Source organism: Lipotes vexillifer, unplaced genomic scaffold, assembly GCF_000442215.2.
Source record: "Lipotes vexillifer unplaced genomic scaffold, Lipotes_vexillifer_v1.1 scaffold109, whole genome shotgun sequence".
In the NCBI taxonomy this organism is placed as follows: Eukaryota; Metazoa; Chordata; class Mammalia; order Artiodactyla; family Lipotidae; genus Lipotes; species Lipotes vexillifer.
Window position 1 is genome coordinate 426400 of NW_006790015.1, and position 18272 is coordinate 444671.

Consider the following 18272-nt stretch of genomic DNA (forward strand, 5'->3'; position numbering starts at 1 on the left):
TCTTTCCCTCTCTCCTTCTCCTTCTTTGTTGGTTTTCTCCTTTTTTTGATTGGGTGAGATTGGAGAGCCGAGCTCCTGAATGGTTGGTTCTGGTCCTTGACCCTTGCCCATTTCCCTGGCCTGGCTATCATAGGCTGCCTGCTGGAGTCAACTGGAAATTATAAAATGATGCAGCTTGGAGAGTCCAGAAGGCCATCTATTTAAGCCCTTATTTTACAGAAATGAAGGACACTGAGGCACAGAGTAGGGGCGTGAGGGGCCGGGTTTGAGGACATAGCGTTAGGGTTGGACTCGGTGTGCAGGTTCCTTGAGATCCGGCCTGCTTTCTGCCCTGCCACTCTGCCACATTCTGTTCCCTGCCAACTTTGAACATTTGTTTGGCTGCACCGGGTCTTAGTTGCGGCATGCGGGGTCTTTAGTTGTGGCATGTGAACTCTTAGTTGCGGCATGCACGTGGGATCTAGTTCCCCGACCAGGGATCAAACCCAGGCCCCCTGCATTGGGAGTTCAGAGTCTTAACCACTGGACCACCAGGGAAGTCCCTGTTTCCTACAGACTTTGAGCAAAATGTGTGTGAATGAGGAAATAGAGCGTTTGTGTGAGGTAAAATCATGGAGGAAAATTCCCTGCTGGCTGTGGGCAGGTTTAGGATTAAAGTACATAAACCAGGGCTTCCCTGGTGGCACAGTGGTTAAGAATCCGCCTGCCAATGCAGGGGACGCGGGTTCGAGCCCTGGTGCGGCAAGATCCCACATGCCGTGGAGCAACTAAGCCCGTGTGCCACAACTACTGAGCCTGCACTCTAGAGCCCGCGAGCCACAACTACTGAGCCCACTCACCACAACTAGTGAAGCCCGCGTGCCTAGAGCCTGTGTTCTGCAATGAGAAGCCCACACACCGCAACTAAGAGTAGCCCCTGCTCGCTGCAACTAGAGAAAGTCTGCGCGCAGCAACGAAGACCCAACGCGGCCAAAAATAAATAAAAGATTTATTTTTTTAAAAAAGTACATAAACCAAAAAAGCCTTCTGTTTGTTGCAGTGTTTGGCTGTGTTTGCCCTCAAAGCTGATACTGATATTGTAGGAGAAGTTTAATCCTTTCATTCAAATTTACAAGAAATGCGGTTTCCTTTTAGTTTAAAAAAAAAAGTCCAAGAGAGCATTTGATTTGAGGAACCGAAAAGTCTAGAAAATGTATCCGGGAGTCCTCGTCAATTTGGGGCATAATGAAATATAAAAAATACTCAATAAAAGCTCCTTTATTACTTTAACTGTTTAAATGTGGAGTTTTTAGCCATCAGGTTAATGTTTTGGTATCATTTTTTTATTTGATTGTGAGCACTTTTCCAGGTAGCTCTGCCACTAGAGCGCTAATCAGATTCCCACAGATGAATGGTGCTAGCTGCAGCCTGACATCACCGCATTTTTGCTTCGACATTATTTTATTTGGTTTTCCTGTAAAAGTTAATAACTCTGTGTCCATGTGTTTAAACAGGCAAGAAGAGAGAGAGAAAGGACAGTGAACAGAAAACCATGAGTGATGTCTCAGGAAGCTTTTGCCAAATTGAGATGTAGGGATTTTTGTGATCTCAAAGTCTTTCAACCTAGCACAATTGGGGTGTGGAGAATCAAGAAGATTGCAAAGCAAGATGGTGATTCTTAATCCTTCCGATAACAAAAAGTGAACCTCTCTCTGTTTCCCAGACAGAGCTGGAAGGAATTAGGAATGAGTTCCCATTGATTTAGAGGAGGAAGAGGGTGCTCAATAGGATGGATTTGCTTAATGGTGAAAACTGTTTAAGTTTTGCGTTAATTGTAAGTAAAATACATGCTCATTTTAGGTGATCAGGATTGCTAGGAACATCAGATGGAGGGCAGAAAGACCTTCCTTTTTATCTTCCTGTTAGAGGTAGGAGACCTGTACTGAGAGCCTCATGGCCAAGATGGCTGTGGTGTCTAATAGGCCTTTGTTGAATCGTTTATTTTTAAAAGTGTATTTGTTTATTGGAAGCTGTGGTTGTTGATAATAGGAATGTTTATGGTGTTTAGTGAAAGGTTACTGAATGGTCCAAAACCATGACGATTACCACTTAATTCTTTCTGTGTGCAGCGGATTTTTTTGCTGAGCTAAAAATTTCTAAATCGGGGTTTATCAGAGGAGGCGACTGGACTGATATCTCTTGATTTAGATTCTCTTCCAATTTTACATCTTGGTGCTGAAGACAGTCTGTGGGTACAGATCTGACAATGGATACAAGAATCAGTTCCACAGTCCTTATCTCAGTGCCTCTGAAAGATGTGTAAAAAGCGATGACTCATTCATCGTCCGTTTCAGAGGCATGGCTTGTCTTGCTTCTCTGTGCTACACTCGTGTGGGTGAGTTACTCCTAAAGTCGGCGAGAGAGGCCTGACCCATGTTAGATACCCTTTTTTAGACAGTTGAACTGGCCACCAGCTTACTTCAAACGGATGTGACCCCACTTGCTGCCAGAGCTGGTTCCCCTGATCTTACTGTCTTGGCAGAGGGTCTGTTCCTGTGCACTCCCAGGGGCCAGTGTGTTTGGTGAAGGGGACGACTTTCCCCTGAGAGGAGCTGATTTCATTTGACTGTTTGAATAGAAACAGTTTCTAGGGCCTCCCTGGTGGCGCAGCGGTTGGGAGTCCGCCTGCCGATGCAGGGGACGCGGGTTCGTGGCCCCGGTCCGGGAAGATCCCACGTGCCGCGGAGCGGCTGGGCCCGTGAGCCATGGCTGCTGAGCCTGTGTGTCCGGAGCCTGTGCTCCGCAATGGGAGAGGCCACGACAGTGAGAGACCCGCGTACCGCAAAAATAAATAAATAAAATAAAAGAAACAGTTTCTAATTCCTGTCATCTTACTGTAAATTTGAAGATTTTTGAGTGCCAGCTTTCTCTCTATTCTGAATCATACTTTTGGAACTCGTACTTCTCGTTTTTCCCTCAGGCCATAGAAGAATCTAAGATAATAGCAGGAACCAGGACTTGGTGGTCTTCTCTTAGTAGCAGATCTTAATCGTTCGCTTTTTTTCTGCTTTCTAGAGGATCTGAAGACGATTTAAAGGCTACCCACATTTGTCATTTCCAAGTTTTTTCTTGCTATCTTTTTGGATTTGAGCTGTCTCTGAGCTGTGACTACTACTTTTTTGGTATTCAAATCTATTTTTTAACATTTAGTCTTTCTCCAACTTTCTTGTAGGATGTCTGGTAGGAGTGTCATTTAGCGACTCCTCAAAGTTTTAGGTTTTTGCTTTATGTGGGGTGATGCTAGACAGAACTCCCTGATCCAGAGCTTATCTTCCTTGGAATCCAGGAGCCCATCTTGTTCCCTCAGAGCAGAAGGTGCTCAAGCCACCGTGAAGGGACCCCGCCCTGCACCACCTGGTGGTCATCTATTCAGTGTCTAACCCCCAGTGATAACTTGACACGTGAAGGTGTCACTGTCCATCTTCGTCCCCTTCCTAATCATCCCACATCTCAATAGTGCATATGCTTAGAGAGAGCTTCACCAATCTCTGTCTGGCCTGGCTTCAGAAGAAGTGGGAACTGAAGCTTCGTCTGCTGAGCATGCGAAGGTGCTGGAGTTTGGGAGAGGTAACCTTCAGAAAGCATCAAATTCAACTTTGTGGTGGAGAGAAAGGGACTAGGAAGTAGAGGCAGTGGTATCATTAGGAAGGTCCTGGGCACTGTCTGCTACATATTTTTCGTGTTGGAGTCACCAGCCACCGCCACTGAGTGAGCTCACAGTTCTCCTAGGGAGCATCTTGGACACTGAGTCATTACATTCCTTTGGAGTGATTCAGCTCAACAGCTTGACACCTTCATTAATTTTACAACATGAAGCCTGGGTGCTCTTTGCTTCCTCTTTAACAGTGCAGGGGAATTAGAAGAATATGGAAAATACAAAAGCAAGGGAAACTGGAAAAAGGAGCAGTCAACGCGCTGTTGAAAGGCACCGCGTTAGGAAATCGAACTCCTTGCCTTTTCTTGGTATCTCCTGGGACCGAGCACCCAACTCTTGCCACACAGTGCTGGCACACATAAACCTTTCTCTTTTTGTTCCTGGCACGCCCGCTACCCTCCAGCTTGCAGCCAGCTCGTTTGCCTTCTCTGCTGAGGTCACTGCTACCGTGATCCGTGTATAATGGCATTTTCCTCCTCTTTTCAGTGTGGAGGCTATTACAGTTTCTTCTCTAAACAGGACTTCAAACAATTTGCTGCCAGTTGGATTTCAAAGCTAAGGAAAAGGCAAATGTCATCCTTTTTTTCTCTCCTCTTTGGGTAACTGCTTTGTTGGTTGCATCAAAAATTAGAGGGGCTGCTATCTAAATTCAGGTGGGGATGCATGGGGACAGGCATTTAAATTTGCTTTTCTTTCTCCCTGAAGGAGAAAATCCTTTTCCTTCTCAACCTTTCCTAAAAAGGAACTTTGATCTTCTCAACCCAGAAACAAGGGTTTTTATTTCCTCTACGGCAAGCATGTGCACTACAGCGCTTTCCATGGCGTAGTTACGGTTGCCCTCTGCATCAGCAGCTCTGCTTGTCAGGCTTTGCTACTCAAGCACCAGCTCCTTCGGGCTGCAAGTTGGCACCCACAGTACTCTCCAGAGTCACCCTTGTGTCCCTAAAATCACTGTCACTTGATATTAAATAGTGCCTGTTGGCTTAAGATGCTTTTTATTTCCACATACATTTCTGGAAGAGCTAGTTTAATAAGATAACAAAACAATGACATTCTGACAAGTAGTTTATGCAATATTTTTAACTAGGGCCAAGAAGAAAAATTTACATGCAGAGATAGTTCACTTGGAAGGGTAGTTTTTGTGCATATGACGTTGCCACTCTTCATAAAGGCTTTTACTGCATATATCAATGTGTTTTAAGAGAGACTAGGGTCAATAATGCATGCTGTGGACTTCAGGCAGATTTACACAATAGACCTTAACAAATATTGTGTTCTATCGTGTCAACGCACTTCTAACCAGAGATATTTTATTTCTTTAATGTGAAAAACAAAAGGACAGAGGAAAGTAAAACAAAGGAAATTAGGGCCCACAGCTTAATTAGTATAGGGTTGTAACCCAAATCAACAATGGGAAGGATACAATGACAAAACCCAGGAAATTCCAAGTTGAAAGAGAGGCTCTTTCCGTTAACTCCTTGAGCGCCAGGGCTCTCGCTAGCTCACTGCTCACCCAGGTGCAGGAGGCTGGCTCAAGTACAATTCACTGTCTTTATTTTTGAACTTCCTGGCTTTTGTTGACTTTCCCCTGTCCTTTTCCCCCTCTGATGTAAATGAAACATACGTGTGTGTGTGTGTGTGTGTGTGTGTTAATTGTAGATAAATTGGAGAAAAGTACCTCTTGATTTTGTAACCCTCAGAGAAGGAGAAAGAGGGGGGAAAAATCCCTGTCACTGTCATCTGTTCATTTTTAATGAGCAATTTTAAAAAATTGAAAATAAAAGAGGAAAATGAATAGGTGTTGAACCAGCCCGTGATATGTAAATGCCAACTAGTAATTACCTAAAACCTCAATTTTCATTCTGTTTCATCTTGCAAAACATTTCATTTTCCCCGAGTGAAAACACTTCGTTCAGGCTCGCGTGACGGCTAGGGGGCACTTTGGCTCCGTGCTGCGGCCGCCTCGGCACGGCCGGCTCAAGGTTATTCCCCTCTTGCCATTCCAGTGGCGGTGCTCCTGAGCGGGCGTGGTGCCCTCCCCCCACTCTCACGAGTCTGGTTTCGGGGAGCCTTGTTCCTCCTTGTCCTTGCAGAGGATCGTATTGAATTTTGGCTGATCGAGCCTTCCTCTGCATATTAACTTTCCCCTCTTACCTGCCTGCTAGACCCTCAGCTTCCCAGAGTTGCATTTCACACTGTGAGAGCAGCTTTCTGCCGGACTCCCTTTCTCCCTTGGAGATTTCAAATGCAGCAGAGTCTCTATATTCTGTTTATTGCTTCCTCTTCTTCCTCCCTTTTTTTTTTTTTTTATTTTTTTCATTTTGGTGGCTGGGGGCAGCTCTCCTGCCACACTTAGAAAGATGATTCTGACATTTCTTTGGCATACTCATAGGTTTTCTCTTATTCTGCTTTAGGATCTGACACCTTTTGGATGTATTCGTGCAGCATCTTGGAATGTGGCTTGGGGATGCCCCTGCTTCAGGGTGGTTGCCCTCCCCAGCCTGTTCCCTACCTAGGAAGAGGGCAGGTAGAAGTGAGAAACAACGGTGAGCCTGGCTGGGACTGTCAGCCGCAGATAAGAAAGAATTCTGGATGCAGAAAACCAGAATTATGTTGTCCTAGAACCCTGGATCCAAGAGTACTTTGCCTGGAGTCTCAAGGAACACGGCCTCTTTAGTGAGATATATAGCTTCATAATTAGCCCGTTGCATTTTTTCACGAGTGCTAGCATCAGCGTTCTACGATGTGTTTCTCTGATTAACAGCTGCTTTGCAACTATTTCCTTGTGCCACCGATGACCATATTTGTCAGGGAACTCCTGACAGAGTACTGATTTCTTACTAAAACGCAGCATTTCTGTTTGAAGAGGCTTCTCTCATTCTAGGCACTGCCCGGCTTTTATAGTCAGTCCTTGTTAAACCTTGAGTTGGCTTTGGTCTAACGCTTGTTAACAGGATTCTGGGTATCTATCTACTTCAGAGTATGAGCGTAGGAACCTTTCACGGGCAATTTAATCTTCTCAGATGCGCACGTGTGGCGCTGCAGTGTTGGAATGGGGTTTTGGACCTGCGTGTTGGTCATTTTCTTTTGCCCTCTAGTTGTGATCTGTCTGGGTTAAAAAGGACTTGGCTTTGGTTGTTAGTGTCATTAATTTTTGAATATTTTTAGTATTTTAAAATGGCTAATGAATGCTCACATTTTTAGGAGATAGACGTGTATGTAGCACACAGGAGTGCCGGAACTGGTGACATTCCAAATATGTGTCACTGGAGACAGTGCATCAGGTTTACGTGTCAGGTGCAAAGTGCCAAGGCTCCCTCCAACCCCAGGTTCGTTATTAGGCAAGCTCTGTTCTCCCGTCCCCCTTGTGCAGAAAATACAGTGTGCATTCTGGAGATTAGAGTGTGCAGGTCTTTTGTAGGAGAGTGGAAAACACCTAGGAAGCATCTCTTGAGCGAGGACTGTCAGGACCCTCGCTTCTTCTCACCAGGGATTACTTACCCTACATAACGCATTTAACAGCACATAGTTCATCGTAGATAGCCCCTGAGTATCCTGTATTCCATTGATTTATACAGTTACAAATCCTGGTCTCTCAAACACAGATCTCTCTCAATTGGCCAATCATCTTGGATCCAAAGGTATTATTCAACCTGAAGTCCCCTCCTTTTTTCTTGGGTTACTGGAAGTCACTCCAGTGTAACCACTGCAAAGGCAAGGATTTACTCCTCTTTGCACCTTGATTTATCTCTAGCTTTAAGGGGTGAATGGTGAAAATTAGCAAATTTCCCTAAAATTGCGGAGTTGATGGTGACAGGGTTGTTTTATTTTGCTTTTTGAGGGAGGAAGGCGGAACAGAGGGTCACAGAAATGAGGGTGATGAGAAACTTTGCTTCTGTTTTCTTCGTCATCTTTATTTATTTATTTTGGCGGTACGCGGGCCTCTCACCGCTGTGGCCTCTCCCGTTGAGGAGCACAGGCTCCGGACGCGCAGGCTCAGCGGCCATGGCTCATGGGCCCAGCCGCTCCGCGGCATGTGGGATCTTCCCAGACCGGGGCACGAACCCGTGTCCCCTGCATCGGCAGGCGGACTCTCAACCACTGCGCCACCAGGGAAGCCCCGTCATCTTTATTTTTATGAAACCAGCTACTGGTAATTCACCATGCACTCATTAAGAACTCTCAGTGCAAGAGAAGGGGAAAGGAAGGCCAATTCCATATTCATCACAGACTCAACAGCAAGTGGCTTCAACAACGGCATCAGGTGCTTTGCACCAGAATTTTCCCTGGCTTGCTGCACTCCCACAATGTGTGCAATAAAGTTCCCGCCTCTGTTTTACATCTTTGACGTTGAGGTGGAAGATTTGGCCTGAATTTGTGTAATTTAGTTGGGCACAAATATAAGCCATGACTAGTCACATTCATCTCCTAATTAGAAAATCAAACGATAGTACAGGACAGGCAGCAGGCACCCCATCATTTCACCCAACAAAAGCGTGTTGTATGTGTTGGACCTCTGCAGAGGGAAGAGTCAGTTGAATTGCTTCATGAAGTTAATGAAAAGTGTCCAACAATAGTCGAGTGAAAGATGCAAACCGAGGGCACTGTCAGTTATCTAGAGTGTTCAAATCGTTGCAGTACGGGGAAAGGTTCTGGAAAATCTTTTACCGTCTATGTGCGAATCATAGGGCTTGTAAAATTCTACGTTGGACGGTCCCTTTTCCGCCCTGTTGAAGTGCCAGGTCCTTACAAGGAGGGAGGAGAAGAGTAAAGAGTAGCTGAAGAAATAATTAGCGGAAGGAGAGGGGTTTTCGTATCCGGATATCTTCCTTATAAAGCACATTATGTCGAGGCCGTTAGTTTGGATGCTTCATATTTTTACATCTGGCATAGTGATATCGGTGCTGTTAAATATGTGATTTGCCTGTCGCCTGCTTTTTCAGACAGAGATCAAGAGGAATGTAAACAAGCCCCAAATATACTTTATGTAGGTGTTTGACAGTATTATTTTATATGGCTTGAAATTAGTGAATGGAAACTTTAAAAGAAATTGTTCATATTTTTGCAAGTTTGAAGTGTGCTGGGACTTTGTCAAATTCCCGTTAAAATAAACATGTCAATTTCACCTCCCTTCCAAATTCATTTATCTTGCTTTTTTAAAAGGTGTTTTCTACTTTACCTGATGTTTAAATTGGATTCGCTCGTTTATGCTGTTCTTTGCTCTATCCCCCACGTTTTTCTTAAATGAATTACTAATGACAGAGCACTCCATCATTCCCTCTCTACAGCCACTTTAAGGAAAGCATGGTGATCTAAACCTTTTAACCTATTAAACATGATTTTTCCCAATTGAATCAGACCCACCACAGGTGTAATAACTAATCATTTAAACTACACCTGCTATTATGTATTTTTAAGCCATTATGCGTGTTGGATAGATGATAATTCATGTTTATTGCATTGTCCGATGGATCCGTTTTGCCTACACTAGGCTGATTAATGTATTTAAAGAAATAAGAGATGCAATTTTTTAAAAAAATTGATGGAATGCGCCAAGCACCGCATTGAGTGCACCATTAAACCCATCAGAACTTTGCTCTCTGACCAGAAATGCATATACCAAGGACTGTATTAAAAAAGCAAGGTGAAACCTGTGCGTTTTAGTGGTGGGATTCTGTTATCTTTCATGGAAAATTTTGGAAGGAGGAGGGAAAGGTTTACGCTTCTACTGGTGAATGTCAGGAGCTGTGCTGTCAGCATCTCTGGCTTAAGACCTGCTTGTCCACAGTTCCTCTGACACCTGGGACACGTACCAGGGTGTGTGGAGCCTGCCACATGAAGGCGTACTTTTTCTCCAGGTGAAGAACAATTAACCCCGAGGCATCTGAGCTGTGCAGATTGGCCTTGACCCCGGGGGGCCTGGGGTGGTGTGACTGTGACTAGGCCTCTCCGCCTCTTGTTTTTCTCCTTCGCCACTTCCCCTTCGCTCTTATCCCCTTTCCGTTTTCTTCCGCCTTCCTTTCTGTTCCGTCGCCTCTGCTCGTCCATCTGCCTTCTCCTCATCCTCTCCCGTTCCCTCCTTCGCCCCACTCCCTTTCCCTTTTCTCTCTTCTGTCTTTCCCCGTTCCCGTCTCTTCGTTAGAACGCATCCGTTTTGTTGATGTTTGTCAGATTTTTCTTGATTTCGGTGCAGCCTGAGGAGATCTGGTTGGGGGGCTTGGGGGTGCATATATAGTTTTGGGGTTCTAAAATCTTGAACATCGATTTTTCTCTAGTCCAGAACTGGTTGGTTGTCACTGCAGTTCATGATGGTGGGTAATGCACTCGCAGTGTTGGACAGATTCTAACCAGTCTCAAGGAGCACTCGTGTGTCTTATCACTGACAGGCCCAAATCTGCCAGTCTGGGTACCTGAGTCCATCCTTGAGGGAGAGGGTCTGAGGCAAGCCTCCCGTGGAGGGATCCCAGGGAAAGTATATAAGAGAATTGCCCCGAAGTTCTTTCTTTCTGATTTATCCTATCGTTTGTTACCAGAGAGGTCTGTCTGGTCTCAAGATTAAATTCATATAAAATATGAAGAGGAGATTTGTAACTTGTGTTCCATTCATAGCCACAGTACTTTCTGTTTGAATCTCTGTTCAACTGCTGCCCTTAGTTTGAAGGATCTTAGAAAACTTCCTTATATTTGGCCCCTTAGAAATTTTTTCTTTCAACAACGTATGAGTGAACTGCAGGGCCTGTTGACTTTACCTGTACCTTGAGACTACATCATTCTTTTGGTTTTTTTTTTTTATTCTTTTGGTGTTGATGAGATAAATAATGCCAGTCATTTACAATGGCCCCTTTCCTATCGGGGGGCAGGTTGGCATTTCCCACCCGTTGGACTTAGTGTCCAGGGTGGAGAGCAGACAGGCAGCATGCAAGCACACGCTTCGTGTGTGCTGAGTGATGTGAAGGTTAATACCATCAACAGTTTTCCTTCCATCCCCTACGTGGCTCATTCGTACGTAGGAAGATTTCATTAAATAATATCATTACCAGAGGTAGGTAGATAATCTGTCGGTCTGCCAGCTTGTAGCCATGAAACCCCAAACTTTATCCTTTGAGGGCTCTTCAGAATTCAGCTCCATTGCATAAGAGGGACCAGTGTGAGTGGCTCTGTGTGTTGTGTCTTACAGAAGCCTTCCCAGCCAGCGTACGCTCAGCGCTTTGCCAGTCTCTGTCTCTACAGCATGGTGTCTTCCTTTCAGACGCTAGCAGCGTAGCTGGGGAAGCAGCCTGAACATTAGAAGACAGCGCAACTGTGTCTCAGTTACATGGTGCACACTGTAAGCACTGAAGAATTTAAGAGAGTGGGGAGACCAGAGATGACTTGCTTATTTAGGGAAGGCTTCGAGGAGTTAACACAGCCTGTGGAAGGGCTGTGCTGCTGCTGCTGTGTGTGTAATGTTTACACAGGTAGAGGCAGGAGAGGGAGGCCTTCTAGAAAAAGGGCATGGTGTGGGCACAGGTGTAGGGACGTGGATAAGCACGGCCAGGGGAGGGCTACCTGCTGAGGAGTGTGAAGAATCAGCTTGAACAGGGAGATTAGATTTGATAGAACCAGGTACAGGAAGCCAATGAAGGTAGGGAACCAACACAGTCTTTTATTTAAGCAGATTTTAAATGTGAGAAATAAGTGGTTAATTTGACCACAGTATTGTGCTTATTTCTGTGGACCTGGGATAAACTTGTAGGATTTTTAATCTTGAAATGCAGACTACTGACGTTTACTTTTCTTCTCTGTTTTATCTCCCCTACCAGATTGCCACAGCAGTGAAGTTTCTACAGAATTCTCGGGTCCGCCATAGCCCACTTGCAACCAGGAGAGCATTCCTTAAGAAGAAAGGTACAGGTTCCCCGTGGCCTTGCGCAGTGGCCTGCACAGAGGGGCTGGGGGCAGGGTGGATGGAAGCCATAGTGTTGATGAATGATCTCCTATAGCTGTCCCACTGTTGTACGGGTGGGGGTGAGGGGATCCCCCTGGTAAGGTTGCAGCTTCTTTCCTTGCAGTAGAGCAAAGGTGATAGGATTCAAATAATTGTGAGCACCAGACGTGAGGCCAACAACTTAGCCCAGGACAGCCCGGCACAGGCTGCGTTCAGCAGCAGAAGAGGCCCATGGATAAGGCTGGGGAGGACTCCTGCTTTCTGGTCTGTTCTTCTGATAATGACCCTGGCTGCAGAATGACTGGCTTTAGGTTAGGAGGTCAGCTGCTTCAGTAAAGAATGAGGAAGAAAGGAAGGACGGGGGAGATGAGATGACTACACAAGGTCAGGTTAAGGTCAAGCTTGGGGTCAGTCTGATGTACTGATTGAAGTGGTAAATTACTGGTTTTATGGTATTTCTGTAAGCAGGTATTAAATGGATCTTGACAAATTCAATATTGTCCGAAGCAGACAGAATCTATTTTGGTTTTATTGAAATTTAGGACATGTTTCTCTTTTTTTTTGCGAAATATAAAAAAAACCCAAATCAAACAAAAAAAAGAAATCTGACTTTTCATTCTTTGAACGTTTAATTTTCTGGAAAGCTAGGAAGTTGTTTAAAGGCCCTTAAATACCATGAGGGAGGGAAGTGAGTTTTCTCCACCCCCACTGAACAAAACTCTTTTTCCTTAAGGAACTGGAATGTCGGCCTCCAAATTCTGGGTTTTGAGCTTTAAGTCATTAGTGGCTGGAATAGAAGACAGTGTGGTTTGGTGGTATTTCTTAGGTCTGCTCAACGGTATCCCACTGAAGTGATGCCACAGAACCTGGTCCCAGGGCTATGCTCGCAGGGTTTGGGCAGAATCTGCCCAAGCATTTCATTCACAGGCAGCTGTTTAGAGGCAGCCTCAAGGCCAGTCCCTGTGACTGAGTTGATGATGAGGGGTGCTGGGCGCTTCCTGGTGACGTGATGCTTGCCCCCATCAGTAGGAAATTAGGAGATTATTAAAATTTGGAGTGCGTTGGCTGGCCCCCTCTGCAGCCATCATGCCGTAGAAGAGTTTTTCCTTGAAATATGTGTACCTATGGGGAGTAATTAATCATAAAAGCTTAGGGATTTCAGCTCTCTCATCAAAGCATTGAAGCTGGGGAAAGCTGAGCCTAAAAGCTGTGCTGATTACCCGGGGTAACCTGAGACAAAATCTATGGTTGCCGAGAGATCCTTCGCCCCAGTATATTGTGCAATATTATAACTGCCTGATCTTCTCTTCCACTGACAATGACCAGTTATTCCTCATTTTCTCTCAAACGCAGCTGGGTTAGAATTTCATTTGCAGAAGGTATTTAGAGCAATTTAGAGACAAATGTCTCTGGTGTTTGCTCGGCACTTCCCCACTGCAGGCTTTGCTGAGCAGTTTGAATATCAGGAGCTCCATCTGATCTAATCTGTTTAATTTTAATAAATCCCTGACTGGGAGAGGGAGAGAAAAAAAGAAAGAGAGAGAAACTCTGGGCCTAATAATACTTCTTTTGACTTAGTTGGCTAATAATTGCTGTAGAAACTGTTCTGTACAGTTATTATTTGTTGCTCCTTAAAAAAACCGCCGAAAAAACAGCAATTAATTAATTCAACTAAGAGTGTTTATGCTGCGCTGAGAACAGAACAGACAAAATCCCTGCCCTCTCAGAGCTTCAGTTCTACCAGGAGAAGGCAGATGCAGCCAGTGCTGTGTGGGAATGGGTTGCACTTCTCAGTGGGGTGATTGGAAGGTGTCCCTCGGGGAGGGTGACATGGGAGCAAAGACCTGAAGGAGATGGGTATTTGTTGGTACAGAGCGGGCAGAATTCCTTCCCGACCCTTAATGTGGTCTAGAGTTTTTAGAATTTTCGGCAGCAGGAAACTGGAGAGACCTCCTACCTTTCTTCTTCTAAAGAGAGTTTACCCCACACTCAAACCTGGAGTCACTGGACTTAATCACCCATCTCCATTATCCTCTAAAATGCTGCTTCCGTCAGTAATCGTCTGCTTCCAAGTTGCATCCCAATAGGGTAAATTCTAGCAGGACCTTTCCTGGGCAGAGGATGCCAAGGTTTGATTGGCATCTGGGGAAGAAGAGCCCTCTGTGGCTTTAAACTTCACTTTTCACATTTCCGGCAGTTCCTGGGGTCAGGCATACAGGATCCCGGAACCTGGCACCATCGCTGATGGGTTGAAGGAGGAGGGGCTGTTGTGAAGGAGCGCGTCTGCCCTGTCCCTGACAGCAGTTGGGAAGGAAAAGGAGTTGGCTCACTGGTCTTTGGGGGTATGGAGCGTGTCTTGAGGGGAGGGACCAAGGTCCTGGCATCCTCCGGTCCTGTCTCCCCACAGGACCCGTTGCAGTGGTGGGTTGGAGCGCTGCCTTCGGGCGAGCTCACAGCTACTGTAGTCTCGGCTTTTCCTAGCGAATGTCACTTCGGGGAATTGCATTGGAGCACTGTCTTGAATTATAATCTCAACTTTCTTTCTTTCTTTCTTTCTTTTTTAGTAAACATCTCTTTCCTGAAAAGGCAAATCCAATTTTGTTTTTCTTTTAATATTATTTAGTATTTAATATAGAAATTGAGGCCCCTGTAGTGCATGTCAGTTCAGTGGAAAATGAGGGTTACTTTAGGCGCATCAGCTGAGGTTGTTTTATTGTGAACCCGCAGCCCCGAGCAGGGGCCTCGTCCCCTCTGTTACTGACAGGTTAAATGTGTGCCCTCTGAGTCTGGGGCTGGGGAGGCCGGGGGCAGTGGATGGGATAGGGTTGGAAGAGCATTGGTTTGCAAGGGTCTTTTGTGTTCGTGTTTTTTTGTTTTTGTTTCTTCGAGATCTCTTTTGGATGCTTTAAAGTCTGAACATGGAGTCATTAATGAGAAACATGATGTTATTAGAATCATTTATCATTTTCTTTGAAGCTTCCACTGCCAGTTTGTGTAATTTACAACATTTCTTTTCTTTTATCGGGAATTTTTTGGATGCAAGAGCAAAGCAGCTGTTCACCTTCAGAGTATTAGAATAAGTGTTTTTGTTTTCCTTCCAACCGCTTGATTCTGCAGATGACATCAACTGCAGAGTCAACCACACATGAAGATAATTGGCCTGTGTGTGGGGTGTGAGCCCTCATAGAACTGGTCTATATATAGAAGCAGTTCTTGCCAGGCAGGGATCACATCTGGGGCTTTAAGCAGGCTGCAATCCAGGAGGCTGGAGTAACTTGAAAACAGCAGTAGGGTCAGTCCAGAAAGCTAGAGGCTTGGATATTGTTGTCAGTAGGCTTATGTTGACTTGACACCCTGTCTGACCACAGAATGCAGGAGGCAGTCTGCTTGCAGACACGTTTGGCAGGCTGGGTATAAGGCGGGTAGAAGTGATGCCTGTTCGTGTCGGGTAAAGAGGTAGACGAGGTGGGGAGAAGACAGAGTCGTCTGTTAGCCCCCTCTAATACATCTGTTGCCAAACAGGGTTCTAGAAAAAAGCTGAGCATCATCTGCTTTTTTGTGTAATTCTGCATGGTGGGGCCTGGGTGGTGCTGGCTGACCCTTTGGCTTATTGTGCCCTTCTCAAGTGTATAAGTAAAGGGCTGTATTCTCCCTCATCTATCTAATAAATAGTCCAGGGTGGGGGGAGGGTGACGGAAAAAGAAACAAATAAAACACACCACCGTGCTTTCTTATTCTAAAAGGTGAAACAAGATCTTATCTTTCTTCTGTTCCTGGAAGCGGAACCCCCAGTAGCAAAACTGCCTCCTTGCTGGAAATGAGCTTGAGGAGGAAACCTGATGGTCTTCACCTTGGTAGTGGGGTGGAGGTGAAGGGCTTCTGTCACTGGAGTATTTGAAGGGGGAGTGAATTCTTACACAGATTTCAATTTAACTCTCTTTTATTACTTTTCTTTTTTATCATTTACATCCATTTCATGAGGTAGTTTGCATGTCCTTGAATGGAATCTCGTTACCATGAAAGCTTTTTTAGCATTGATTTCATAACAGTCTTAATTTAATAGCTCCATCATTACTGAGTAGCTCTGGGAGTGGGGCCTTGGCTTTCCAGGTCACTGACCTTTTAATTACAAACCTTGTTCTGATGGCCAGGTTATCGACTGGACAGCTCCCAGCTTGTGCCCCCAGGATGAAAATGAAAATAACTGTTTCCTCCCCCATCTCCAGGAAAAAAAAAAATTGTAACCTCATGTGTTTCTAAAATTAATTTTCTCCTTCAGCTTTGCTTTATAATTAATTCTTTAATGTGTCTTAGTAAAGCCAGAGTATTTTTATAACGCTGTTTTTTCTAGAGCTTGGGTCCAGCGGATAGCGGGGAGGGGGTGGGGAAGAGGGGTGAAGAGCTTGCCAGCCACCACCCCATGCTTGATCCGCGTTTCCTCGTCCTCAGAAACTCCTGTGGCTGAGCTGGAAAGAACAGTATCGGCTCTGTGAGGGGCTGTCGGGCCCTTCTGATTCTTTGTTAAAGGGATGTGGATTGTGGCATCAAGATGTGGATTCATTCCTGCATTTGTGGGAGTCATTGAGCCTTGTGTATCATGGACATTTTAAAGAGACGTTCCCGTTATGAGAAAAGAACAGGGTTGGACGAGTTTTCTTCACTGTGTCTTAGGTCTCTGCTAGTTTTGGGTGACTGGAGGGAACTGGGACCCTCCACGTGGGGTTTCTGCTCAGCTGGGAGCTTGGGTCGATCTGGGTTCTCCCTCACTGATGATGAAGAGGGAGAGAAAAAGGGGAGGACTGTGGCCTGTAAGTAGGACGACCATCGGTTCTGGTTTACCCAGGACTGTCCTGGTTCTAACACTGGAATTCCTACGTCTTGGGCAGCCCCTGAGGCCATACAAGCCTTACTCAGGAGTGAGAGCTACCGAGAGAGACAAAGCAGGTGTTTTTGGAAGCCAGGGGAAGAAGTCCACTAGCAGTTGGTCCCCGAGAGTTCAGCCTGCCGTTGAGTGGCATCTTCCTCAAAGGCTGCCCGCTCGCACTCCCCTGGCCCGGCCCGGCCCGGCCCGGCCCTGCCCTGCCCTGCCCTGCCCTGATGTGGGTCCAGTGCAGGGGGTCTCTGGCGGGGAGGCCGTGCCCTGTGGGCGAGGGAGGGCTGCCGGAGCCGGCGCAGACAGGGCTGTGTGTGGCAGCTGCACGCGTTCCCGAGGATGATTGAGCATCTCCATCCATCTGTTGTGAACGGAAGTCTTCCTTCCCTGCCAGTCTTGCATCTGCATATCCGTCACCCGCTGTTCTGGACCAGCCTATTCATCACACTGACTGGTGTCCCCCCATCAATTTTCCTGCTCCCCTTGTTATTCAAACTTCTCTTAACTCCACAGATTTTTCTCAGCATCCAGGATGAGAGCTAGAGCAGCCAGACTAGCTGAACATTGTGGCTTCCCCATCCAGAGGGGGAGCTGGTAGCACTTGCTCCCCGCCAGACGGCTGAGTCAAATGGGTTTCTACACTTCACCCTGCGATGAGGGGACAGTAGCACTGAGGAGCTTGGAGGGGGAATCAGCTCTTTTAGATTTACTGAGTTGTTTTGAGATTTTCTCTGAAAATGAAGAATGGCTCTTCCTTTGTTAACTTGTGTGCCTGGAGCAATATTACAAAGAAGAGCAAAGCGACACCGTCATGTACAGTAGTATCATTTTTAAAGGTTTTTTTTTTTGGAAAAGGTAAGATATGTACACGGTTTCAAAAATTCAAACAGCGAGGAAGGATAGACAGTGAAGAAGTCTTCCCGTCATCTCTCGCTCCTGTCGCCCCCACCATCCTATCTCAGAGGATGCTGCTAGGAACAGTTTTTGTGTATCTTTCCAAAGATCTATCCATATAAAAGCACGTTAATATTTATTAACATAAACACCTTTTAAATACAGTGGTAGCATATTTCACACTTTAGCTTATGCTTGCCATTGTATCTTGGCACTCATTCCACATTAATACATACAGATTTGCTTCATTCTTATTAGTGGCTGTGTAGTATTCCATTGTATTCCTGTATCATAATTAATGTTTGAGTCAGTCTCAAGTTAGTGGACATTCAGGTTGATTCCTGTCTTTTGCTGTTTCAAACAATGCCTCAGTGAATATTCTTGCATATGCATTTTCTTAAAATTTCAGGAGATCATGTCCCCCCCCACCAAGAAAATAAAACTGTTTTCTAATGTAAACATGACTATAGGTAGACAGAAATTAATAAGAGAAAAAAAACCAGTGTAACAAATTATTTTTAACACTTAGCACAGATTTGGATTCTGAGGGGACATTCTGGTCACTGGTTACATGAAAAATGCTTTCTTTCTAGAAGAATCCTTTTTTAATCCCATTTTTTGAAGGGATATGGGCTCATAAGTTTAATTTTTGATTCAAAATAAACATTCAAATAAATGGAAAGCTTCAGAAACTTGCAAGTTAGTACCTGTTTTCAGATGAAGTGCAGTTCATCGGTATCCGTGGGGGATTGGTTCCAGGACCACCAGGGATACCAGAATCCAAGGATACTCAAGTCTCTCATATAGAATAACATAGTATTTGCATATGCCCTACACACATCCTCCCATATACTTTAAATCATCTCTAATTTTACTTATAATAC

The 18272-nt window shown here is 45.3% G+C and overlaps 1 protein-coding gene across 1 annotated transcript in view; it reads left to right on the plus strand.

Annotated features, from left to right (window-relative positions):
• PEX14 (peroxisomal biogenesis factor 14) overlaps window positions 1-18272 on the plus strand; it is a 143200-nt gene that overhangs the window by 46432 nt on the left and 78496 nt on the right. The window contains exon 3 of the mRNA XM_007463152.1: window positions 11497-11581. Coding sequence (XP_007463214.1) covers window positions 11497-11581 — 85 coding nt within the window. The remainder of the gene's footprint in view (window positions 1-11496; window positions 11582-18272) is intronic.